General features: G+C 40.8%; 1 protein-coding gene across 5 annotated transcripts; it reads right to left on the bottom strand.

Moving 5' to 3' along the window:
* Window positions 1–1,006: 1,006 nt before the first annotated feature.
* Window positions 1,007–24,791, bottom strand: trim33 (tripartite motif containing 33). Of its 5 annotated transcripts, none has more exons than XM_019270971.2 (21): window positions 24,129–24,791; window positions 20,283–20,401; window positions 19,502–19,655; window positions 18,972–19,104; window positions 17,979–18,095; window positions 17,742–17,856; window positions 16,629–16,775; window positions 15,881–15,998; window positions 15,309–15,601; window positions 13,332–13,526; window positions 11,233–11,289; window positions 10,743–10,943; window positions 10,478–10,610; window positions 10,115–10,178; window positions 8,777–8,927; window positions 8,006–8,427; window positions 6,788–6,899; window positions 6,632–6,706; window positions 5,515–5,667; window positions 3,694–3,744; window positions 1,007–1,759 (listed from the first exon to the last, which is right to left on the bottom strand). In XM_019270971.2, exons 1-21 carry the CDS (start codon window positions 24,709–24,711, stop codon window positions 1,535–1,537), a joined length of 3,618 nt encoding a protein of 1,205 aa, XP_019126516.1. In that variant the 5' UTR covers window positions 24,712–24,791; the 3' UTR covers window positions 1,007–1,534. The 5 variants fall into 5 exon arrangements, with proteins under 5 accessions (XP_019126516.1, XP_019126517.1, XP_019126518.1 ...); XM_019270972.2 differs by having other exon boundaries at window positions 8,777–8,921; XM_019270973.2 differs by lacking the exon at window positions 3,694–3,744.
* Between the last annotated feature and the right edge of the window lie 1,483 nt (window positions 24,792–26,274).

Genomic DNA, 26,274 nt, shown 5'->3' with positions numbered 1-26,274 from the left:
TATTGCTGGAATGTAATTTAAAATAAGTTTTGCATTTCCTGAAATGTTTTGTTTCAATATTCTGCTCTGTAGTCACGTTCTTGCACGTTGCAAACATACTTGAGCTCAGATGTGACAAAAAGATAGTACACACAAGTGAAATAAGTGGTTTAAAAGCTCTGCAATCATGGCTCCAAATGGGAAAATCAGGATTAGAAGTGTGGATCAGGAGTACCACTTTCCAGTAAACGTAGCTCTGGATCTTGAACCGGTTTCACTAAGGATTCAACAGTCAACAATAAATAATCTTTCCATTAGTAATAAACCTGTGTTAACTGTCTGCAACTGAAAAGGGCCGGCCTGCACTACTGTATTCAGTCATAATGGTAGTTAAAAGTAGTACACAGTGAAAAAAGTTTGAGAAACTGATGTGTTATATATGTAAGTAAAACACCTGAAAAAAGTAATTGTTGCATTTTTTTTGCCCCTTTATAACTACAGAGAAAGCAGGTCCACTCCCATGGAGTCCACTGTGTTTCTACAGTAGCCTTGAAGAGACAAACCAAAGAAGTGTTGATTTGATGTGGAAGTAGACGGTGAGCCGTGGGAGTGTTCAGTTGGTTGTAATCTGCAACGTCACTGCTAGGTGTCACTAAATTCTACACACTGGACCTTTAATGTTTATATTCTTGCGTTTTAGTGCAGTATGTATAGTACTTCTGATGATAACACTGTTATGAAATATGTTATATGAATACATTTACCTTTCCTAATGTTAATAGTAACACCTGAATTTTTCATACAGTACTGTTGGCAGTTAGGTGACACCGTTTCAGTAAAAAGATGTAGCTGTTACATTTTAAACACCATCTCCTCTGCATCATGATGGAGGCAGACATTTTGAAGACCGGTATCTCGAAACCTGAAATTAAACCAAAATGATCCACATGGCTGCATACCACCAGGGTATGCTTTGTAAGCTTCCAGTCAGCCCCAAACCTACTTCACACCACACAATTTTCTTTGATATATTTCAAGAACAGGTTTTTATTGATGACGCACCCAAACATCTATACTGTAGGAATACATCAGTGGGCTAGATTCTCTTATTTACATAACGCTTCCACAAAGTCATACAAATACTTGGTAGGTTTCATGTCAAAGTATAGATATAATACATTAAGAACTGGGAACAGGGAATTTAAATGATTTATAAAGCAACTGTCACAACAAATCTACAAATGCAAATGCATGATAGAAAAGAAATGACCAATCGTTAACTACTGCAAAACAAGTCCTACTTCAAACTCTGTACAAGCGAGTTCTTGAGAGTCCATGAAAGAAGGAGGGATGCTCTTCTATGATTCTGTCCTCAAGAGTTCCGATAAAGGCAGACATCTAATGTAGTTGATAATTCTTTGAAAGGCCAGGATGAGATAAACCAAGCAGTTTGTACAGCGAATCTCGTCCTTTTTCTCTGCTGCATCAGACAAAAGAGAAGTGTGGGACGTGAGGAAGACAGTTTTTCACTTCTCGTTTGTTTCGAGGTTGGTTCTCACTTGATATGGAGCACTTTCTCATCTGTTTTTAATCGTTTGCGTCTGGGCTGTATGAAGTCCTCCTCAGAGTCGTCTGTGTCCTCCTCCTGCTTTTCCTTCACATCCGGGGTCTCCTCGGGTTCAGGCGTTTCAGGGAAGCTCTGCCCTGGGAAGATCTCCTGCAACTTCTCCTCAAAGTACAGGCTCACTGCCTTGCCGGATATCGCCATCTCTGATCCCACCTGCAAGAGGAGGAGGAGGAGGAGGAGGAGGAGGAAGAGGAGGAGGAGGAGGAGGGTAGAACAAGAGAGATATGGAGGAAGCAGGTGTGAGCACAATTGAGCAGGAGGAATGAATGGGTTGAAGCAGGGAGGAGGAAGAGGAGAATGAGGAGACAAATTAGATCTGGTTAACACTCCTGGTGGCAAGGTGGCCCTGGCTCAACCTTGCTGCAGAGATATCCTGCCGCCCTGTCCCACTGTGGCTCCATGAAGCATTTTCACAATTCAGCTGAATTTCAATAACACTGCTCTCAAATGACTTCACGCTCACTGCAGTTTGAGGGTCGATGAATCAACCGTTAGTGCATTTGTATAGGTTACTGAAAACAACCAGAGATCAACATGAACAAACCATGAAACACAATTCTGTGGATAATACCTATCCAACATCCTTGGATCAACTGCAAAGGCTACGAGAGACAAGCCCTAAACCTAGAAGTTCACTCCGATGAGGAGAGAGATTGTGATATCGCAGCCTCAGAAAGGCCAGAACACCAAAGTGAAATCTGGACCGACGCTCAGGTGCATCTGTTTGCTTTTAACATTCTAAATGTAAATGAACCAAATTCAATGTGGGGCTGTGCAAGCCATGTAGACACACTTCACTTTAAAAATACATGCATTTTTACTTTCATATCCACGCAGGTTCGGCGCTCATTTCTGACCACGCTCATCAGTGACGTCTGGTGTGAAACAAGCTTGAAGCTTCAAACCTGCAAACCTGCGTGGGCAGCTAAACAGCCTTTCAGCGAGGCCTTAAGTTACTCTTTACTTTTATTTTACAGATGTACATTTATCTGTTTACACTCATGCATACAGTCACAACACACACAATATATGTGTGTATTTCTTGTTTAACTTATGTTACACTGCTGTAGAGAAGCATTATACTGTCTCACATCACGATTCTCACCTTACATGCAAATACTGAATATACCTGAAAAGTGAAAATACATGTGAAACTAAAATTACATGCATTTCTTTGAAAAAAAGAAAGTACAAAAATTACTATGTGAAAAGCCCAGAATTAATTGTGGTTGCCACAGCCCCTGATAAAACACAAAAGACGTCTACGTTGTGTTTTGCATCTGAGAATGAAACATTCAGCACTGAGGTTCAGATCAAACTAAAAAGAAGTGGCTCATGTGACATGTCAGACCACGTCAAAAATCAAGTGTTCATATCTGATCTGAACAGCCACGCTTGAAGAAGTGAAAAGCTATTTGTCATAGACAGGGGAGAAAAGTGGTAAACTTTTTTTTGACAGTCTTTACTGGAAGACCCTCAGCTGTGCACAAGAAAAGTGTAACAGATCAAGAGGGAAGTTCAAACCTTGCTTCTTTTCTCACATCCATACAGCCGGCCAATCACATTGTGAAGTGGTTGTGAATTAACCTGACACGTCAGATGGCTTGTTACACAGAACCATCTGGAAATGGTTTGGAAAAGTGCAGGCTCTTTCTTACTTGGTGATTGGACGAACCATTTGTATTTACCCAATCAGATCAACAAACCACAGCAGAAAGTCAGGCAGAAAAGAGCCAAAACATCTTTCTAGCATCTACACCAACCTCTTTAGAAGCCACCATTGCTCACAGGACAGTTCCTCACAAGACACTGATTGGTTCACACAAAAGCAATTAGCTGTAAATTGATTGGTTTCAAGACTTGAGGTAAATTTAACAAGAAAACACCAGGATCTCCAGACACCCTCTAGAAACAAAATATAACAAAGAAATCAACCTTTTCATGTATAACTGTTATCGTGTCAAACTGTGTAGCTGCCCGAGTCTGCTGCTCATCAATTCTCTATGCCGGGATGGAGGGTAAAAACATTTCTTGGAGCCTCAGTGAGAGGGGACAGAACATCTGTGCTCTTTTTTGAAACATCTTACCTGCGTATTAATCTGTTTCTCCTCATCATAAACCTGGATTATTCGAGTCATCTAAAAAGGGGCAATGACATTACAACAAACAGTGAAGCAGCAGGGGGGGAAGAAAAGAGTTCACAGCACAGGCAGGTTAGAGAATAACAGATAAGAGATCTGTTTATGACCTACTGTGCTCAAGCCTACGAGGTGCGAATCACCAAGTTGTTACTGCACAAATTAACAGCAAGCCAAGTCTGCACTCAATCTGTCCATTTAGTCACACAGGCTACAGGAAACTAATGATGTTACAGACAGACTTCCCATTTTACCAAAGGTCAGCTCTTACAGCTTTGTCTTATTTCGTCATAATTTATGTGTCGAGAAATGTATTTTTTTTTTGTTGATAGTGTGTCAAGAATGCTGTCTCAGGAACAAATCAATCATAGATTATGTCCTCAACTAAGGGGATGTTATTAACAGGACAGCCTTTCTTAGTTGATGTTCTATATTTTGTTGGTAGTTGTTCGTCAGAACTTTTTATAATGTTTACACAAAAATACGGTACTCATTTTTGATGTCTATATATGCCATCTGTGTACATTACCTACTTAACACTAACTACCCATCAGACAGACCCATAACTGTTCAAAATGCCTGTTCCTGTTAGTAAAAAGAGAAACTAATCCTTCAATTATACAAATTCAATTTGGTGTAATAGGATTGTTTGTTTTACAGCCTTTAACTCGGGAGGCTGTAACAAGAAGAGAGCTTCAATCTTCAATCTTGATCTTCAGATCTGTTGCTATGGTTGGTGCCCTACGTTACCTGAATAGCCACATGAGAAATTATGCTCTAATTAGTGACTTCCTAATTGCTTTAAGGGAATGGACTTGAGTAATCTTATTACATTACAGTGATGATGTGCTTCTGCTATATATTGTTAAGTCATGTGAACTAAGTTGACACACAAGGCGTTTTTGAGCATTACAGACGTGCTTCTTGAGCGAGATCCATGCTTGCTGTTAATTTTGGTTACATAATAACATTGTATGTATGGTGAGGATGTCCTGCGAGCCTCAGACACTTTAATATTAGCCAAATGAAGTGATGTCTCACTGGGTCCAGACATTGTTCACTTCTTGATAAAATAGAAGCTCCCTCATGTGGTTGGATGGTATAATACATGGTGATATATAGCAGACTTTAGAGCAGACTCATATGCAGCAAGACTGTGATACAGAAATTATGAGCATTTAAATGGATACCCACACCAGCACCCAAATGTAAAGAATGAAACAAAACAAATACATCCAGTACACATTCAAATACATCACCCCCCCCCCAGTGAAATATGAAATAACGAGTTCACAGACACCCAAACGTATGCTTTATCATTGTGATGCAGACGGTGTTAGCAGGGTTCAGACAATGTTCCTGCAGCCAGTGTGAAGACGGCACAGTGACACCTTTACACTCCATCCTCCAACAGCCAGTGTTAATAAGTGGACAAAACTGTACTGTACACACACAAGCAACCTTTCCTAATGTCAGGCTAGAAGGTTAGACTTGTATATTGGTTTGCCAGACCAGGCAACTCTGCCAACACTGACAAGTAAACACTGTTTTCATTCATTGTTCACTTTTTTTTTGGAAATCACTTCATGTCACATCCCTTTAGATGTGTGTTAGCCTAGCATGGATGGTTAAATGATTCCACCTAAGCCATTTAATTAAGTGGTGGCAATTCAAACTTCAACTCATATCAGTCTAACCCTTGTCTGCATGCACGCACACACACAAGCAGATGCCATTCCCCAAAGCAGGCTCAGGACTCATGCTGCTCACCTCATTGTAATTCGCGCAATTTTTGAAGACCAGGCGCATATCGGATACAAAATCCTGGATGGACTGGTAGTACTGTGAGCTCCGTAACTGCAGCTTCTTCTTTACCTTCTTGAGGTCCATGGGCTGCTTGATAATCTTGTAATAGTTCGGCACCTGGTTGAACAAAAAGTGGGTCAGGCAACATCAGAAACAGCAGACAGAGGCAGAGGTTTTAGGAAGTAGAATAACTTGCTGGTGCTTTTAGGGATAGTCTGGATTTCTTGACATATGGTGGTGTAAGTGGTACTACTGATGCAGGAACATTTGCTCAGGCAGGCATCTAGTGATTTGGTCAAACCAAAAATGAGCAACGAACTGCGGCGTATAACAAGGTGGTTCTGAGATACCAAGAGGAGAATTAGAAAAGGCGATTTAAGCGAAAGAAAGACAAAAGGTTTGTTTTGCCCCAGCCACAACCAAACCAGGGATGTTGCAGCAAAATGGAATGTGCCCCAGACCTCCAGGCTACAGGGACAAATGTTTTGCTACATTGTACTTTGGAAGGAAGTGGAAAAGAAATCCCCAAGCAAAGCAGGAAAAAACACAGCAGATATCTGTGAAAAACAAAAATGTCATAAAGCATTTTCATCTTGGCGCAAGGACAAAGAAAATTCTGCTAATATAAATGACCTCTCTTCTCAGCCGTCTTGAAAACTCATTAATCAGCCGTGATTATGATTGTCAGGTACCTGCTCAGGAAATTAGGTCCATTTGTGCAGCTCTTCACCACATGCGTGGCTCCGAAGATTGTATGAGTTCATAACATAATGAGCCTGTCAAAACTAATCAATAAACCAATCAATTATTCACCAGGGAATAAATGATGCAATACAGCATGCAAGAAAAAAAGGCCAGCTCAAAAGGACACAAAACAGGCTTTGCAGTGCATTTCAGAATCATCCCGGTCTGCAAAAAGAGTAAAAGTATCTCTGAATTTTGGCTAAAAGTTAAAGTTGCTCCCACAATGAAGCAAACATTTTATTCTTGGTCTGAACTTCCAGACAGAAGATACAGGACATGGGCCATCAGGTAGGTGGAGGCTGATGTGTGAATGTGTAAGTCACTTGGAGCTACTTACAGAGCTAGGAACAGGTTCCCTGAAGCCCACACTAAGCTCATGACAGAAGACGTGCAGTAGGAGGCGTTCACATCTCTGCAGAGAGAGGAGGAGAGACAATTAGCTGCATTGGACAAATCCCTGAGAGGTCTTTGAGGGTGAGGGAGCTGTACCGACCCTTTGGTCCTCAGGACTCAGGCTCTGCTCTTCCTTGATTTTCTTGTTGTCTTCACAGTACTCTATCTCGGGCTTGCTGAGACTTCGGCAAAACGTGCAGAGAAAGTCACCCCTGAAAAAAAAAAGACATTGTGTTAATTTATGTTTATGTACTTTGTTTAAAATGTTTTGAGAAGATCCAGAACATTCAGAATAATGTGGAGTGGTGTATTTAAACTTTACGTTTACTAGAAATTTAGTTACTACAAATATCAACCCACGTTGCATCATTCTGGGTGACTTTTGCTTGCTGAGGTATGTGAGTTTTAAGAGAGGTTGGCCTGGCAGTGTGCAACAGCAGTTAAGATCATCTATACCAGAGGTCGGCAACCTATGGCTCGCAAGCCAGATGTGGCTCTTTTGATGACTGCATCTGGCTCGCAGACAGGAAAAAGTATGCCGGTACGGTACTGCGTACCACTAAAGCACCACCAAGTGGCGGTACGCAGTACCAGAAACATGGGAGAGCGACTGCCTGCTATAAAACTGATGCAGAACCAGTCATGGCCGCACTCTGGGTCAGAAAATAGATCCGCTAGCAACGTGCAGTCTTCCTTTTAACTCATAGTTTCTGAACTGTCAATGCTGTGTTTTAGTCCGTGCTGGACGGAGCCTTGGCCAGACATCTCCCTCTCTCTCCCTCCCCCCGGAGAGAGCCCGGGGGTCTCCTCTGCGCCCAGCCTTTGCGTACCACACATTTAAAGTCTTTACGTTCGATGCAAAAGGTCCCAATTATAATCAGTAGGAGAGTAAGCAGTTGTGTTTCATGTCGTTTTGTTAAATTTTAACGATACAGAACAGCTCGGAAAAGAAACTGCTTATGAGCTGGAGAGTTAATTCAGAAGTAGCCTATGTGAGTGCGCATGCACGTCTACATCCGAAACACAGCGGTTGCATGATCTTGACCATGCAGCACCAGAAGTCACATTAATGTTAAGAAGTATTTTATATATATTATTGGTTAGCTTCAGTATAATAACGTTATTTAAAACAACACATTCAGAGACTTATTATACTCTAAAATTGTTGGTCTTACTTAAAAAGGCACGCATTTATTTGTATTCAGTGTTAAAAATATATATTATATGGCTCTCGCGGAAATACATTTTAAAATATGTGGCTTTCGTGGCTCTCTCAGCCAAAAAGGTTCCCGACCCCTGATCTATACTGATCACTTACTTTGGGAAGATTTTTATGGTGGGCACATGGCATTTCATGTGGAACACTTTGGGACAGCGGTCACAGCACAGCAGGTCACCACCGTTAATACAGACAGCGCACCAGTCTTCATTGGGATCGTCCTCTTTGCCACCAGGATTGCCTGTTTCAGAAGTCAACCCGCCCCCTTTGGTCTCAGTCCCCTTGTCCAAATTTCCATTAGTGAGCGGGGTGTTGCTGTTGTTCTCAGAGGACAGCGAGGTAGTGGAGGTCATAGTGGTAGTGGAAGGAGAGGAGGTGGTGGCACTGGAGCCATTAAGTCCAGAACAAGGGGTCTCCGACTGGGGTTCTGTTTTGATGCGCTCCCCTAAAGCCTTGAGAGCTTCTTGCCCTGTCGATACAACTCCCAGTACAGGGAGGGGGCTGTTCTCCGGACTGCTCATCTGGGGGAAAACACACACACACACACACACACACACACACCATCATAATCATCTTATTTTATTTTCACACATCTTACAGTAGTCCGACTACTTTTTCTTATTTCATCAGTCTTAGCACATGTATTATTTTGTTCATACTGCATCCCCATATTCCTCACACTGTGTCCACATCTAATGTACTTCTGGACTTTCTTTCCACAATAAGCTATGAGAAGGAGCTTTCTTTTGACATGATGAGCTGCAGTACAGATAAGCAGCAAGGATTACACATCAATGCAGCATGATGTTATCACATTCACAAACTCTCTGGCCTCTTTTAAAGCTAACTGATGATGACCAGTATTCATACCATGCAGGCACTCCTGGCGTCTTTGCCCCGCTCTGTCTTCAGAGAAGAAGCTGGACAGCTGTAGCTGTCGTCTGTCCCGGGCTCCTGCTTTACCTTCACCTGCTCCACCGCTGCTCCACCTCCTGCCCCCACCCTCCCTGCAGAGCTACAGCTTAAATACACACGCACACAAACACACACAATAATAAACCATTAATGCCATAAGCCATTAAATTCATCATCATAACTCTACTCATCACAGCGATCAGGGATTATAACGAATTAAACTTCAGTCTTCATGTCGAGAACAGGTCAAACATTTTTTTAAAATTAATTATGAGAATAAAGTTGTTATTAAATATGGCGGTGAGAATTAATTACGAGATTAAAGTCGTTATTAAATATGGCGAGAATTAATTACGAGATTAAAGTCGTTATTAAATATGGCGAGAATTAATTACGAGATTAATGTCGTTATTAAAAATGGCGAGTATAAAGTCGTAACTGGTAGGTTGTTCTACTTTAAACGGAAGCAAGTCTAAACGATATGACAAAAGGCGTGAGTTCTTTTTAAAGTCCTGATACTAGTATCTCCTTGTTTATGAAACCTATGCTAAAGTACAATTCCACAAAATGCTCCACGGCCTCATTTTAACAACTGTCCTCCTCTAAAACAACAGGATAGAATATTTACAACTTTATTCTCGTAATTAATTCTCTGCATATTTAATAACGACTTAATTCTCGTAATTAAATCTCGCTGCCATATTTAATAACGACTTTAATCTCGTAATTAATTCTCGCCATATTTAATAACGACTTTAATCTCGTAATTAATTCCAAAAAAATAATAATAATAATTGAATTTAAATGTGGCCCTAATACTCCGTCGTACAGAGGAGAGTACTGGGGTTACTGTTAAAGTTATACAACTAAAACTTTTTTTTTTTTAATGGATATGGTAAGATTATATTTTTTTTTATTCACAAAGAGGTTTTAATACAAGGCACCCACTTCCCGTCCTTAACTCAGCCACTGCTTTTCAAGTGTACTGAATATTGCTTAATATTTGCACAACTCTGGTTGTGCCACTCTGACTAATGACTTTTTAGCGGCAGCTTTTTACTCTCTATCTGCATCTCCATCATCACATATTTTTCAACAAATTTTCCAATCACTATTCTCAATTTGAAGAAACATACATGTCTGAGCATGATTTGAGCATGCGTGCTGTAATGTTCTATGCTATGCCTTTAACTGCTTTTCCAGTCAATGTACAGGTCTGGTGTCAAGGTGTAAAATCCGCTCTGCGAATACTAAATGCTGAGTGGATGCTAAAACACTTTCATATCTTCTCACCTGCCTCTGCTGCCCGTGCTGGATGTGCTAGAAGGTCGTGCTGGTGTGTGTGCATTCGACGGACCTGCAGACAGAAATGAGACAGGAAACAGATGAAGGAAGCAGCAGCGATCACTTCTTGTTGTGCAAGTACATCAACATTTCATTTCCCTAGAGAAGACAAGAAATGTAATCAAGGAAGGTGATACAGGATATGATGAAGTTGTAGCAACATTGCCAATCACTTTAAAACATGATACTTACATATCAATCATGCATTTGTGGCTAATTCAGTGTACTACATATGCAATACTGTTCTGAACTCTGCTAGATGTGAATGGGAGCTGATGTGACCAGAAGTCGGCTTTCCTGACTGGCAGGTACCTGAAGATCCAGATGAGTGTGTGGACAGTCCAGGTGAAGGGTTCATGTCCACTGAGCCTAGCTGATGCTGTGTGCTGGCTGTGATGTAGCGAGATAGGAGGTGTCCAAGGTTGCTGGAACCGGCATCCTCCAGCTAGCGATGTCAGCAAAGTATGGAGGCAAAATACCAACAGAAAATCTTGTTACTCAAAAGCTTAATAGATTTTTGCAAAACAATATATATTTAGTTAAAAACACTTTTCATTTTAATTATGAATATGCACACCTGAATGGGCGGGATCTCAGGTAAGCAGGGCAGGTTCTCAGGATTGGTGACTGAGGGGATGAGCTCGATGGGACCGATGATGGGGCTGGCAGGGCCGCGGTGAGCGTGGGCACCGGCCATACTGGCACTGGTGGGACTTGTGGGGTTGGCATTATGTAGGGATGCCACTGGGAAAGGGCCTGCGTGGCCAGGGTTGGAATGCTGCGCAGACAAAAAAAAAAAAAAAAAAAAAAAAAAAAAAGAAAGAAAGAGGGAGGGATGGAGGATAAAAGATCATAGGAAGAAGGGAAGGACAGACAATGACATGAGGGAGGGAATAAAAAGGAAGGGAAGAAAGGAGGGAGGACAGGAACAATGAGGCAGGTCATTCAATGAGTTTTATGAAATATTCTTTGCTGCGAAAACGATGTGGTTGCATGATCATGCATTTGGGTGACAACGCATGCTGCACAAAACACACAAATGACAAAGTAGGAAAAAGGTGCCAAACCCCTGATTGTAGTAAGAAACGAAACCTTTGGTGGCTCATCTCAGATTCTATAGACATCTGGACACAAAGAAAAAGGGGCTGGATATAGTGGAGGTTTCTTTTACCTAGTCTTACATGCAGGCAGTAAATGTACATTTTCATACTGTACGAGGTATTTGACTTGAGCAAATAATCAGCTTGTAGAGATACATTACTTATGCAGTGTGAACTGAATGAGGAAATAGTACATTTGCACCCTGCTAAGATAAAAAAAAATATTTAGGAAGTCTGTTTTAATTGGCTCATCTGCATCTTTTTAAATGAAATAATTTATTTATATTTGCTATGTGTGCACAAAATTAGCATAAAGCAATGCACTTAATTTCCATGTTCGAAAATGTGTTTTTACTGCCAAAACTCCACTCACGAATGGTTTTCAGTGCACTTCCAAGCATAAGCCTGCATTAATCCTATCGAAACTGAATGTGAAATGGACTATGCATTTTAATTATGGCAGACAATATGCTTAGCTAAAGTGGTTTAGCCTTCTGGTAGCATTATAAAGCATGTTCGTCAGTCCTGCTAACAGACTAGCTTGTGAACATACATGTAAGCAAAGCTGGATTTAAAATACTTGAAAAAAAGAAAAAAAAGAACAGAGTTAGGGTAACATAACATAACTTTTGCTTGTTTACATAAAAACTCTGCAGGGTGCCCTTAAAGCTGTAGCTCAGACAAAGTGATTTGCATTTTCATTTGAATAAAGGCTACACTCTTTTAGACTTATTTAGGGAAGTATGTCAACTACGAAAAAACACTGGCAACTGGGCAACGTGGATGGTTCTTAAATGGACAGGTTATGGAAAACCCAAATGACAACTGTTTTATTGGCCAGTTGGGAGTTGCACTGTTGGGAGTTGCACTGTTGGGAGTTGCACTGTGGGGAACATGTTTAAACAATGACATTTCATCACCTTTTAAGTTGATTTGGTTAATTATTAGCAAGCTACTTTTTATACACCCAACACTTACATAGCAACATTACCATTTATTTGGAGTCATGTTTTTGGTCACCTAATGAATATAAATATAATATTCACTCTCCTTTAGCTCAGTTTTTGGTATCAACCAACTCCTGAGGCGAATGTTTGACTCCTGAGCTGCCAAATGTTCCACCATGTTCACCAGCTAAATGCAACACCCCATTCAATTTCAGTGTAATTACAGTGGGGTTATACTTGGGAGAAAGTCATTTGTCAGTTAGGTTTTTGATTGGATTTGGTCAGTAATAATGCATTCTGCAAACATGAAAATGGAAGTTAGTTAATTTTTCAATTTTAACAATGTCTTAAGTCATGCACAGGCAGCTAATGAAATTTCACTTTGATTAAATGATCCCATTTCACTACTGGCAGCTCTGAACTCAATACTTGAGAAAGTTGGGATGGACATAAATGCCACCGGCCTTCTTTCTAAGCGCAGCCATCTAAAAATCAGCCCAACTTCAGACTCTGTCTTAAAAGTTTTTTTAAATCTCAGGTAACAATAACTACGCATGTGGTAAGTGGGAGATTTAAGAGATAAATATGATATGCTTTTGAATGTATCAATTCTTTTTATCCGAGCCGCTGGATTTATCTGAAAGTTGCGCATTGCAAAACAATGACACCAAATGAATGGATCTATGCCGCCAAGACTAGCAACAAAAAGGAGTCATTGCAGAAAGGAAGGAACAGTCCAAATGAACTGAGTACTGTATAACTATTCTCTCATTTCATCCATTTCACATGATGATGCACTGATGGACCCCTAAAGCTAATTCTTAGGCTAGAGCCAGCTCAACTCTACACTGTATTCAGACAAAAAAAAAAAAAAAAAAATTGCTAAGGAATCGACAAAGAATTGGACTGATAAGCAGCATCCATAATGGCATTGATAGCAATGATATGCTGTTTATCTATCCAGAAAATTATATCAGAGTAGGACTTTTAACGGTCACATTTGCACATCAGTTTCAATTTATCCGACATTAACAGCAACTAATGTGTTACACAAAAACAAAATAAAATAATCTATTCAGCTGTTTTCATACAGTGAAACCAGAATGTGTGCATACTAACCTGTCTCTGTAGCTGAGGCTGCATCATGGGGGGATATTGCTGCCCGTTAAGTCTTGGCTGAGCCGTGGGCATTCGGCCCTGTGGTGGACCCGGGAGACGCATATGGTGGGAGGAAGGGTACATGGGGGGGCCCGGTCCCCCATTCATACCCCCGGGCCCTCTTGGTAGCTGCTGCATACTGATGAGCCTCGGAGGCTGTCAAAAATCACACATATAAACAGACTGTGTAAAAATCAGGTCGAATCATGGGAATTTATGCAGACACAGCAGCAGCAGACGATTTTCAGAGTCATGAAATTAGAGGAACAAAACAACAGAGATTTAGCAATGAGTTGATGTACAGAAAACAAACTGAAGACTTAAATTGTCAATTTATCGTTTAGGAATACCAAATATTTACCGATAACACTTTAGTGACTTAAAGAGATACATTTCCTAATCTTTGAGATGCTATTTTAACCTTTCTATAGACTAAAATGATTATTAATAGACTAAGAAAAGAAGAGAAAGGGGTAATCAAATTTGGGCCATCTTTTTCACAACATCCAGGCTTGCTTACTTGTCTTCTTGGTATGATTTTGTGAAACAGACCATAAATGCAATGCTTTTTCTGAAGCCATCTCATAAATCTTAAAGATTCTGCTCTGCTCTGAATTAACGAGATACCACCAGCAGGCTCTCTATGCCTTGGGGCAGCTCTAAGCCACCCCGAGCCTAACCTGAATCCCATCATCAGACCCTAGTCTTCACTCCCTGGGACTCTGCTCTCTGCTAGAGAAGCAGAGGGAGGGAGATCAGTGTGCCCTGGGCCCATGTCTCTCCCTACGTGTACACACCCCATGCTGGAAATTACAGTTGGGGGCAGACGAGAGACATGACCCACAGCAGTTCATCAAAGTTAATAATAATGCACTGTGAGGATTCAGATGTTTCATAAAGGTAATGCAAATCTAATTTATCTGTCTGACTCAGTCTGCAGTGTAGTCCATAGCTTACAGTTCACTGATAAACCACAGAATTAACGAGTAACATTAGGCTTAATTAGCCCATTGCCAAGGGCCTATTCAACTGTCCTGTGTCCAGAGAGACAGCCGCTCAGCCTTGGGCACAAGCTGCAACTCCCTCCCTCTGGTTCTCCAGCAGAGTACCAGGGGGTGAAGGCTAATGGGCAGAGAAGTCCCGCTCGAGCCCACTGGAGGCTGTCCCAGGGCTGGAGACGCAGTGTTAGGGGCTTTGGGTCAGGCCTAGAGGGCTAAGATCCCTGCCAGGGCTCACTGGAACATGCTGGAGGCTGGTTATGGGATTTGGGTTAAACAGCAGATTTTTTCTCAAGTGAATGCAATATGCTACAATATTTTTAACACAGCATCAAGAAGAGTTTTCTGCTGCGCTCACAAATGCATGAACACACAGTGTACGATGACAAAAAAAAAGGTGATGTTGATGTCAATCTAGTTCAATGTTTTTTTTCCTTGTGTGATAAAACAAAATCAAACTCATTCTTGAAAGTGGGAGTCAATCTTATCTAAAAACATGGAAAATAATTGGCCATGTTAAGCAAGGCATTTGTAGTTAATGACCTAAGCAATGCAAAACACTGCTCATCATTATCATTATTATTATTATTATTACTATTATTATTATTATTATTATACCAGTAATATACAAGATCTACCTTTCATATTTAAGTTAACACTCTGTGATCATCTTGGATTAAGTCTTAAATCTTTGTCATGAAATCCTTTCAGGCATATAAATAATCCTAATCCTGTATAGACAGACTGCCATCTGGTAAACTGTCAGAGGTCTGGAGAAAATCTCCAAATATGATGATAAATAAAAAAGAAAAAAAAGAAAAACAATAAACCAATAAATCATGCTCATCCAATAATAATTCTAATGGAGAGAGTCTGGTGCACAGATTTCCTTTCTGTTCCACAGTCGTACGACAACTCGACTGGTGAATGTTTTCCGTACCTGCTGCTGAACCATGGGTGGTCCGGCCTGTCTCTGGTGCTGCTGGGACATTTGGGAGGCAATGCGCATCTGTTGCTGGATCTGCTGTTGGTGCTGCTGCTGGTGCTGCTGGTGCTGCTGCTTCTGCTGTGCGTAGGCCGCCTGCTGCATGTGCTGCAGTCGGAGCTGGGCCAGATTGATCTGTCCTGGGTGTTTGCCCGGGTGGCCTTGTGGCCCTGTTGGAATGGGTGGTCCTCCTACCATCACATTGGGCGGTTGCGCAGGTGCAGGTGGTTTCTCAATTACTAAATTACCTAGGGTAAGAAGGACAGATGACAGTAAGCATAACTGACAGAAGTGCTCTAAACAGGTGTGAAATATTCCTTTATTTTACACATGCAGCCAATCATTAATCAATTCCTCACTTCTTTAATTTCACAATGTTTATGGCCATTATACAGTAATGCAAGACTTGTTGGACTTGGTGGCAAACAAAGACTGTTCTCAGTCTTAGGCTTGATTAGAATAAATCAATAAGAAACTAAAAGTCAATATTTAAGAGCGAGAGGAATATGGAAATTGATCTCTCTCACCTAGATTCACCACATTTTTGGCCCAGAAGGTGGGATCACAGAAGAAGCGCACAACTCCATTGGCCTGGGGCGCTGGCTCCATTCTAGCCTTGAACAGCTGGCGAACCTGGAACAGGATCTATGTGTGTACACACACACACACACACACACACACACACACACACACACACACACACACAGAATAAGCGTGTATATATCAGAGTAACAAACAGCTCATTTGTCAACGTGCCCTTTGGGAGCATTACCCCACAATAAAGTTATCTCAATTATCTAATTTGCTGATGGTCTTGTGGTAAACAGTCAGGATCCACGTGGCAGAAGCTTCCCTTGTTTGAGCCAACAACAAAAAAAATTCCCATCCACATAATTTTGGGGAGAAAAGGCTGGATCTGCAAGTTCACAGATCAACAGATCTAACAAGGCTGGTCCAGCAGTATACCACAAACAAAATGTATCCAGCAGCAGTCTAAGAACATTACAGACTTCCAGGGCAGAAAAATACCAATATACTAACTACAACCCTGCATCTTGCGGCTCACACCTGATGATGTGACGAGGTCACAGCTTATGTCGGAAACAAAAGTCAAATGTTCCCTCGAAATACGAATTTAACACTAAAACTGGTAATATTTAATAATATGGTAGCCGACCAAACCTGATCGCAAACCAGTCCTGTTGTTGACTTTTTTTCTTTGCACACGTGTCGGCTTTAAAAATGCTGAACATCTGGAGCTCATGAGAAACATACCAGCCTCTTGCTGTAGAGCAGCGCTGTGCTGCTGCCAGTAGTGATGGCCCAGTGGCAGAAGTTGAGCACATGGTGGATCTGTTGGGCCAGCTGGGTGGTATCCTTGTGCTGAGCCACAAGCCTCATACTGCGCTCTTTGGTCACACTCTAGATGGAAAAGGGAGATTATTGTGGTTAGGGGACTGCTACAGAGAGCGCCTGCACATCCTAGATAAACAAATGAGTCTTGACCACGCCAAATTGGTTTCTAAGCTATTACAAAAATGTTAGCATATGCGTAGAGATGGATTAGATGATTAGATTAAAATGTAATGGTCCCTGTGGGGGGCTTGGGTTATTGCTGCACTCTGTAAAAGAGTACTCAGACATTCAGACAGATAAACAATTAAATAAATAGGAGCAGAGCAAATGGGGAAGTAGTCAAGTACAACAGTATAGAGCGTAATAGCCTAGATTGAATGATGAAGATTAAAGATATGCAGGGGTGAAACAAATCACAACAAAGCTGTGTAGAGCAGAAGGCATGAAAAGATGACACTAATGAAAATGATGTGTAATTCATAGCGTATAAGAAAATATTTAGTAAACAGAATGCATCATAATATCAAGATATTTTCATCTATAATAAATGAATGGGTTGACACAATATGTAAAGTGTGTTGTTTAATATTTGCATGAGCAGAGTCCAGACACACAAGCTACACAAAAGAAAAATGTCATTTCAGTACAATTTGTACAGTGTAGTGATAGTGTGTCAACACACAGGCTGGACTTGCATGTTTGAAGTCCAATAACTAAAGAAACTAAACCAAAGCACTAATGATCTTCACAAGGTGATTTTGCAGCACCTTAGGAAGCTCTGGCCAGGTTTTCTTTTTTTCTTTTTCTAAAGATATATTTTTTTCAAGCTTTATTTTGATAGAGACAGCTGAAGAGTGACAGGAATGCAGGGAGAGAGAGAGGTGGGGAATGACACGCAGGAAAGAGCCACAGTTCGGATTCAAAGCCTGGGCTTCCACAGCAAGGACTGAGCCTTTGTACATGGGGCAGCGGCTCTACTAACTGAGCGAAACGCCACCCCAGCCAGACTGATATTCATTAATATTCTCTTACCTCCAGCTGCTGCAGCAAGGACTTGCCCTTCTTGTTGATCTCATTGATAAGAGTAAATACTGCGATTTTAATCTCATGCTCCACCTTCCTGTGTGTCTCATTCAGCTCTTTTAACCTGGATGGGGGGAAAGACAGTAAAACACTTCAATATAGAAAGAGGAGACACCAATACACATTCTGACTGTATGTCAGGTGTTGCAGTTACTATGTCAGCTGGCAAGTGGTAAAAAGTCTCACCTGCTTTGCACCTGAGACACAGAGTAATGGACATAGTTTTTCTTCTCCTGTAGTTTGGCCACGCTGGACTCAATGATGCCTTTTTGGTTCTGGAAAGCCTCCTCCAGGAACTGGTACCTGAGAGATAAGAAGGGGTAACACTCTTATAGTCTAAGACCTTTCAATGAACTTAATGTTCTTTATAATAATTGTGTTAAAAGCAAGAAATTGAATTTGAAAAACATAAATTAGGTTTGTGAGAAAGAAATGTCATTGAAATTTCACAAATGAAAACCAATGGGCCATGACGTATAATTTTTCTCTTTTTTTTTCCTGAATTCACAGGCTCTCTCAAGAGCCTCTCTACCTCTCTGTCTCTCATTCACTGTCTATATTGTTCGACCAGTGCTTTCTCTGTCTCCATCTCTCTCAAACTATCGGACACAAACTAAAGGAAAAATCTTGCCGTTACCATTTTCCAGCATAGTATGTAGAAGCTGGGCACATTGACAGTATTACTGTTAAGTCCATGAATCCACCTGGATAACCTCAGTTTCAGAGACATTTCAGGCTGACTATTGGCTGACCAGCCCTGATCATTGGTTGGCCGACACAGCGTTGACACAGCGTTGTTGTGCATATTCACATTCCCAATTATACAAACATTAGGGTGGCCACGTGGTTTGCTATGATGGATTACCTATCTCAGGCATGTTTCAGGTCTTTGCAACCAATTTTCATAAAGTACTGAAATGAGTTGAAACCTGCGGCTGCCTGCAGGGTACGAAATAAATCAAAAATCTTGGAAAAAATATCTTGGGAAATCACCAGCAGGGATGTTAAGCAAACGGTAGTTAATAACCTAAAACATGCCAAAACGGTTTATAACCAATACACTATTTTGAATAAAGAACATTATGAAAATACTGGCACTGTAACAGTTAAAGTAGCTAATAGACAGAACAAGCAGTAGTAATAAAATAGACGTTTGAGATTTGTTAGATGCTGTGATACCTGTGCTCCTTGTGCTCAAGTAGCTGGCAGTCCCTACAGGTCAACGTGTCGCAGGTCTCACAGAAAAGCTTCAGTGGCTCCTGCTTGTGGACGGGACAGAAAACAGGCCTCTGTCCGGGCGTACCAACAGACTCTATAGACACACAGGGGGTAAAAAAAGCACAGCTGATGCTTAACTGGAAACAGTATGGGGAAAGAAATATGGGGGGAAATTTATCATAGAAAGTGGGAAAACAAAGATGGAACAAAAGGATAGACAAAAATAGACAGCACCAATAAAAAAAAGAAAAAGTTTTGTCTAACCCACAGTAGTGATGTCTGGTCAGAGCTTCAGGATGTATGGTCCCCCAGCTAGAGGTACCATCTGAGCAACCAGACTCTGCAGCACTGTTACCATGGCAACAGCCTATCAGCAGCACCACATTCACTGTGCTTCAACTAGGGTTTGTCTCGTTGAGGCTTTCGCAGTTCTAGCTTCAGTGGGGAAAAAGAAAAGGTCTGTCCTTCACCTTGAGGGTCAGCCATCTTACCGGAGGCGGCATCAGCATCCTCCTTTGTGTGAATCTTGTGGTCCTTGGTGATTTTGACCCTCTGGTGGGCCTCCACGCAAGTCTTACACAGCCATTCTCCGCACTCCACACAAAAGCCGATGGTTCCTGCGTTGTCTTCGCAACTTGTGCACACCTTGAGACAGATAACACTGATAAAAGAACTTATCAAAGAACAGTCCTCAGCCACATCAAGTGATGTGGCATCGGCGTTGATGCAGTACTTTACAACACTTGCTTCAACGTAAAACATTAGCAGGCTTAAGGAAAATGTCTGATGTCAAAGTACTAACTTAGTAATAGAAATAGTTCAATGACAGTTGTGTCTATAAACCCATTCTGGTTTGTTAATGGGCTAAACTACCCGTTTAGTGTCAAGCTAAATAAATTCTGACTGCAATATTTTATTAAATAAACTGTATGATGAGTGACATCTGTTTTAAAACAAGCTCGGTATTGTATGTGCCTGTGTGATATGTAATTCATCGGTCATCGGGCAACAAAAGAAAGCCTGTTGCTGTAATGCATGTTTACCTATCCAGCTGGCTGGAAAACATCAATACAAAGGCACAAGTGTTTGAGGATTAGAGGATGATGAAGTGCATGATCTGATTCTTATTTTATTATTTATATACTTTCTTCCAAGGTGATGCAGACACCCCTCCAAACAGCAGAGGAAAGCCTACATGGCAAATCAGTGATGTGAGAACACTTGTAGTATGTGCGGAATATTATGGCTATGAGGCCGACTGTTTTGACATACCTGCGCAGCCTTTTCATCAGATGTGCTAGTGGCTTCTGTGGTGTCCTTGACAAAGTAGTTGTCAATAATGTCGCTCTGCTTGTAGTCCTGGTGGCACACCGTACAGCGCATAACATTTACTAAAAACAGAGAAGAGACAGAAAATGAGCCCAGTGAGGATCAAACACTGGGCTACAAATCTGAGGCCTGGTGACATTTTACTGATGACTGATCTTTGAAGAAAAAAATGGAAACAACCCAAAACAAGCAGTCAAGGACAGGTCCATGTGTGGTATGTTACCGGATTTCCCCTATCTTCTGGGCTAAGAATAGTCCTGCTTCATGCAATAGAGGATTATTAGGAGGCCTTTAGCAGACTTTCTGCTTATTTCCATAATTTCCTTTAGGTAAATTCCTGTTGTTATTAAAAATTCTTGGCACAGTGGGAGACCCACTGCCTATTCATGGGGGCTAATTAATTTAGCGATTGTCTCCAGAAGATTCAATCTCGTCATCCTTGGCAGTTATATTAGAATATTGAATCACATGGCCAAACAACGAGGACGTTTTACTTAATCACTTCGGTTGGTTTTGTTAATGGAATTAGTTCAATTACTGCTATAATCATACACCCCAACAAATAATTAGTTCAGTTCGTAATAACTTTGTCACTTATTTTTGAGAGTCTAATATTATGCACGAGATTAAACTTCACATAAATCGTTTAAATTGAGTTGGCATAATAATAATATGTCAGTCCTCCAGCTGAGGTAAAAACCAGTACAAGCCGGTTTGAGCCAGACTACACTGGCTTGAGCAGCACACAGCCGGTTTGTGTAAGCTCCAGCTGCATGGGTGAGAGCAGCTGGACTGGGATTGCGTTGAGGAACCCACACAACCCCCAAATACACACACAGACACACACACCAAAACAAATGCACCACACAGCTGTCACTTTGAACTGAAGTAGACCATGTTCAGCTACACATCTGTACCCACCACCGCCACCCCCAACACCCCACAAAATTAAAATCAACACACATAAACCTCATTCTAAAACAGGATTGGGGTTTGTTTGTCCCTACATTCATCAAAAGTACACCCTGTGCTGAAGAGAAAACAAGACTGTTGTCCCATTTTCACCCCAATAACCAGATGGTTTGGCCACATATAGCTACTTCTTCATCCAAATACTAATCTAGTTGTTATGAACTATTAGCACTAGACTAAAACTGATAGACCACAGTAGACTGCCATTTCAGGGGACGTCATCTATCTGGTAGAAGTGACAGATGTCATCACATCTTAACACTGCTTGGTGTTTGTTCACTTTCAGCTAATAGCAACAATTTGGAAGCCACAAATACGTTTAGGAGATTTGGCTTTAATGAACCCTGCGGAAATTTATTTTGATTATAATATGAAACAGCATAAAGGATAAGGGTGATACGTCAGAGAAAGCATTCTTCAGAAGTATGACACGTACTTCTAGACATCAATAAGATGCAACGAAAACATCATGTGAAATCAACAACCCCCTACGAGCTTGTACAGCCGACATTACAAAAGGTGGAAGTAGAAGGTGAGGATGAATTCATGAATGAGTTAGTCGGTACATGTTGGAAATGTGGAAGTTGTTTCTGAACTCAGCGTGCTCACCTGACTTTTACATTTCCTAATTTTATGCGCACAACTTAACTAATAAATTAAAAGCATTTTACCTGATTATCTATCATGTAAAATCTTTGGCACTTAACATAATTTTGATCACTTATCATTAGCCAGCTTTCCTCTAACCAGGTTAAGCACAGGTTAAATACTATGAATCAGTAGCCTGGATGAGTGTTTTGAGCGGGTAGGAACAACATACCTTGTAATCCTTTATGTGAAGCCAAGCTAATCAATGCACACAAATCTAGTTACTAATAAACTTTTTGGTGGAATTTAACTTCTATGGTGGAAGTGTTGAATTACTCATTTCCTCAGATGTTATGGCTTTTATAAACTTGGAAAAGCAGCGTGGAAAGACAGGGTGTGACATGCTGTGTTGTTCACCATTATGTTAGCTGAGAAGAAGTGTTTTCAGACCAAGTCTTTCAAAACTCCAGTTTTGAGTCAGAGCTACTGTTTTACTTTGTCGATTTCAAACTGTAAGGCTGTGTCAGATCATATCAACCCCATCGTTTATTTAAGACCCCCCCCCTAAAAAACGGAATATATTCCAGTTTTACCCCAAAGCAATCTTTGTGGTGACAGGCATTTCTGTAAATACAATTTAGACCATGTGATACTGAATCTCTCCTTAAACCAATACTAATGTAGTTCCTGAACAGCGTTTAGACCATGTGATATTAAAATTCTCCACTGAGACTGAGGCTAATACAATTATATCAAGCTGGATGACAGGTACTGTACGGAAGTTAAACTCCAAACACGCAGCTAAAAACCGAGTAATATGAGACGTTACCATGAGACTCCTGTAAGAGTCCCTTCGTTGAACTTGAAATACGACACTTATTTTGTGTAGACTGCCAGTGCTGAGCTCGGTCTTACATGGATGCTGTGGTGAGCCCAGACATCTGCTAGTATCAGCAGAGCTGCTCTATGAAACGTCAACTGATGGCAGCAAATGCTGAGGTTTAATTTGCTGAAGTCTATCTTCAAGAGTGAGGACAAGTATTGATTGGAACAGTCCAAAATGAGAGACACAACATATAAATCTAATCTTAAGGGGTGAGTACACCTTTTCTACCTGGTGTGTTTTCAGTGAGGGGAAGTGAAAACCCAGGCAAAAGCCATAGGTCTGCATTGCCTGCTCGCTCTCCGAATGAGCTTTTCTGGCACACCAGAACTGAACAGAACTGTTGTTGACTCCGACTTTTCCAGGTATTTGACAAGCAATGTGTCTAAAAACATAACAACGTGAAGTCAGCTCGGCAAACAGGGTGATCCGTGAATCTTTTTAAAAAAGCAGTGCGGAAAGCAGAGAGGTTTGTATGTGTGTCTGTGCGCTTACACAACACAACAAATTATACTGACTCACTATTATGAAAATGCCCCAAGAAATGTCTCACAAGCTTTATGTAATAACACAAAATTTCAATAGAAAAAAAAATTGCATTTACAAAAAATTTAAATAGAATCGATTGGAGCCTTTATCCCATAATAAAAATAAATAAATAAATAATAAAAATGAACAATTTCAACATCATGATCACTAGAGAAGAGATACAACGTTATGTCATATTTTGGTATGTATAACATGTACACTTTTGTGCGTTAAGTATTTATCAATTATTTTATAGTCCTGATACTGGTGGTGCATTATTATTTTGATCAGCATCCATTCATCTTCATGAGTCATACAGCTTTGACTATGGGAGAGACTGCCATCGGAGATCTGTCAAATTAATATTGCTTTGCTGTTGACTATAGCAGCTGTGACAGAACACAACGTGAAGTATGTTGCACACATCATTGCGTATATGTATGATTACCTAACAGTCCTTCTCCCCCCATTTAAATCTCAACTGGTCGTTTTGGGTCATGTCAGTCACTGCCGCCTGTATATATCCATTATGGTGGGAGAGCTGATGAAGGGTCTGACCAATGATAGGTTCCCGAGGAAGATGGGAGTGTGTCTAACCACAGACAGACACAACACCTTCTTCTGTGCAAAGCAACAGTCTGAAAAGTCTCGGATCAAGCCCATCGCTGTCTCTCAGTCTAACTCAAATCAAATACCGATCAAACAAGCAATCCTGCCTTACAGGCCGGCCGTCTAACAGACACTACTAATGTCAGGTGACAGAGCAAATGACTTCACAGATAGACCTCACGTTAGCTACTAACTCGTGAAAAACTCACCTATGTGTGTGTCAGTTTGTCCGTGCGGTCCAGGCACCTGTACGCTTATCTGTCGCTCTGGTTGCGGGATACATTTGAGGCAAAACGAGTGCAGACAAGGCAGAAGTTTGGGTTCACAGTCTCGGCTCTGTAGACTTTGTTTACACACTGCGCACGTATCCAGCAAATTAATAGGAGCGGATACCGGTGTGGCCGCTGGAGCCGTAGGAGGCGGTGACATTTCAGAGGTGAGTCCGCCAACTGGGGCATCTACGGCGGCCAAGGTTTCAGCTGTCGTTGGCTCTGAAGTGGCGCTGCTAGAACCAGCCGGACTGACGGTGTTGCTAGCGCGACCATTGGCTTCCCCTCCCGCACCAGCGGAGCCGCCGCCGCTGCTGCTAACGTCCACTCCGTCGCTGGTGGGTGTAGGTGCCTCGGTACCGTTATCATTTGACTCCGTTTCTTCGCTGCCCTTTGTATTCGCTTCAATAACTATTATCGCATTGTCGACGTTTGTCTGCGGTGGCTCGTTATCTGGCGCTGAAGGCAGTGAGTCCGAATTAGCAGACGGTTCCATATCCTCCTCGCCTTTGTTATCCGCCATCTTCCTTCCTCTTTGAACCGCTGCACGTCCTGCGTAACTTCTCGAACCAGAGTACGTATGATTACGTCGTGACGCTCGTGGTGACGTCGACCAAGACCAGACTTTATTTTTTTTTGCTTGTTTATTTATTTTCCTTCAATGAAAATGCGCCACCTATGATTAAACACCACGTATCTACACAAACAATATGTATTAACTGCATTAAATCAGGCTTGATAATGATGGCAAAGTATTCAAAATAAATATTTACTGTGTCACTGTATTGATAATGTGTTACGATATTGGTATCTATCTATCTGTCTCACCTGATCATAGATTCTTTTTTATTTCATGATTTTATCTTTTTATTATAGTTAGCTATGCTGTGCTGTGCAGTAATGTACTTGTATAATATTATTATTGTGTATGGTATATTGTTTCAGACTTTATATATTTGCATTATAAACATTGCACAACCTGCTTTGACAAGACTGTATTAACTATGGTCATGCCACATTTAAAATTGTGGTTGTGCGTGTAAATAGCACTGCTGCTTTTTGTCAACACCCTCTATTCAGTTACCACATGCTTATGTACTGTATTTAAGTGTCGTTTGAAATAAAAACAAACAAGTCAGTTTAAACATCTAAAATGTATGAATAAACTCAATATGTCTGCACATCAGCTAAAACAGCTATGTAAATTATAGTTTGAGCAAAAAAGTGAAATGTATATTCAGTTGTGATAACATTAGTAGCAGAAAAGGAGATAAAAGTCAAACAGATTATATCACTTCAAGAGACCATCTAAGATTGGAAAAAAGTAATGCAGCCAATCAGAAGCTGACTTGTTGAATCAGAACCAGAATTGGGGTTTATTTCCAAGTAGAATTTCTCATAAGGAATTTTCTTTGAGATAGATAGATAGATAGATAGATAGATAGATAGATAGATAGATTATTATAATTAAAAATGTGCAGGAGTTAAAACTCTGAAAACATTCGCATTTATTGCACAAGCCAGTTCGATGGCTACTGGACTTGACTTGGAGTGTCTGATATTTTGAGGGATACGTGTCTCGCATACCTCCCTTAGTTGGCCTCTGTTTTACTGAGGCTGGCAGGGAGAGACAATTATAAATTAGTAGTACAAGGACAGGAGAGACAGGCTAGGGGAGTACCATGTAGATATAAAATATAGTGCTCACTTCTGAGCAGTAAACCAACTAAAGGAATGTTATGATGTTATCTGTATCAGTGGGAAGATATTGTATAATATATGACATATAGTATATGTATAATATATGCATAATAAATACTTGACTATACAAGATATACATACTATAAATAATATACTATGAATATTAATATGTAAATAGAATGTGCAAAAGGATATGAATATTGTATAAATATGATATCTAATATCAATATATTACGACTGTCTTTTAGGAGCCACATCAAAAAAATATCAAACACCATTAAATTTAACCTAAGTAACTTTAGATAGATAAGGCCATCTCTAAATGGTAGTGCCGCTTCACTCAATGATATACAATTCCGGGTTATGTGCAATGTCCCTGTTTGTA

The sequence above is a fragment of the Larimichthys crocea genome, chromosome XV, assembly GCF_000972845.2.
Source record: "Larimichthys crocea isolate SSNF chromosome XV, L_crocea_2.0, whole genome shotgun sequence".
Taxonomy (NCBI): Eukaryota; Metazoa; Chordata; class Actinopteri; family Sciaenidae; genus Larimichthys; species Larimichthys crocea.
This window is presented reverse-complemented; position numbering and strand designations above follow the sequence as displayed.

Coding starts and splice junctions, on each gene's coding strand:
- trim33 (XM_019270971.2), bottom strand. CDS start 24,711: ATGGCGGATAACAAAGGCGAGGAGGATATGGAACCGTCTGCTAATTCG. Junction 10,611..10,742: donor CTGAGATCCCGCCCATTCAG/GTGTGCATATTC, acceptor TGACATCGCTAG/CTGGAGGATGCCGGTTCCAG. Junction 1,760..3,693: donor AGAAACAGATTAATACGCAG/GTAAGATGTTTC, acceptor CTCCTCTTGCAG/GTGGGATCAGAGATGGCGAT.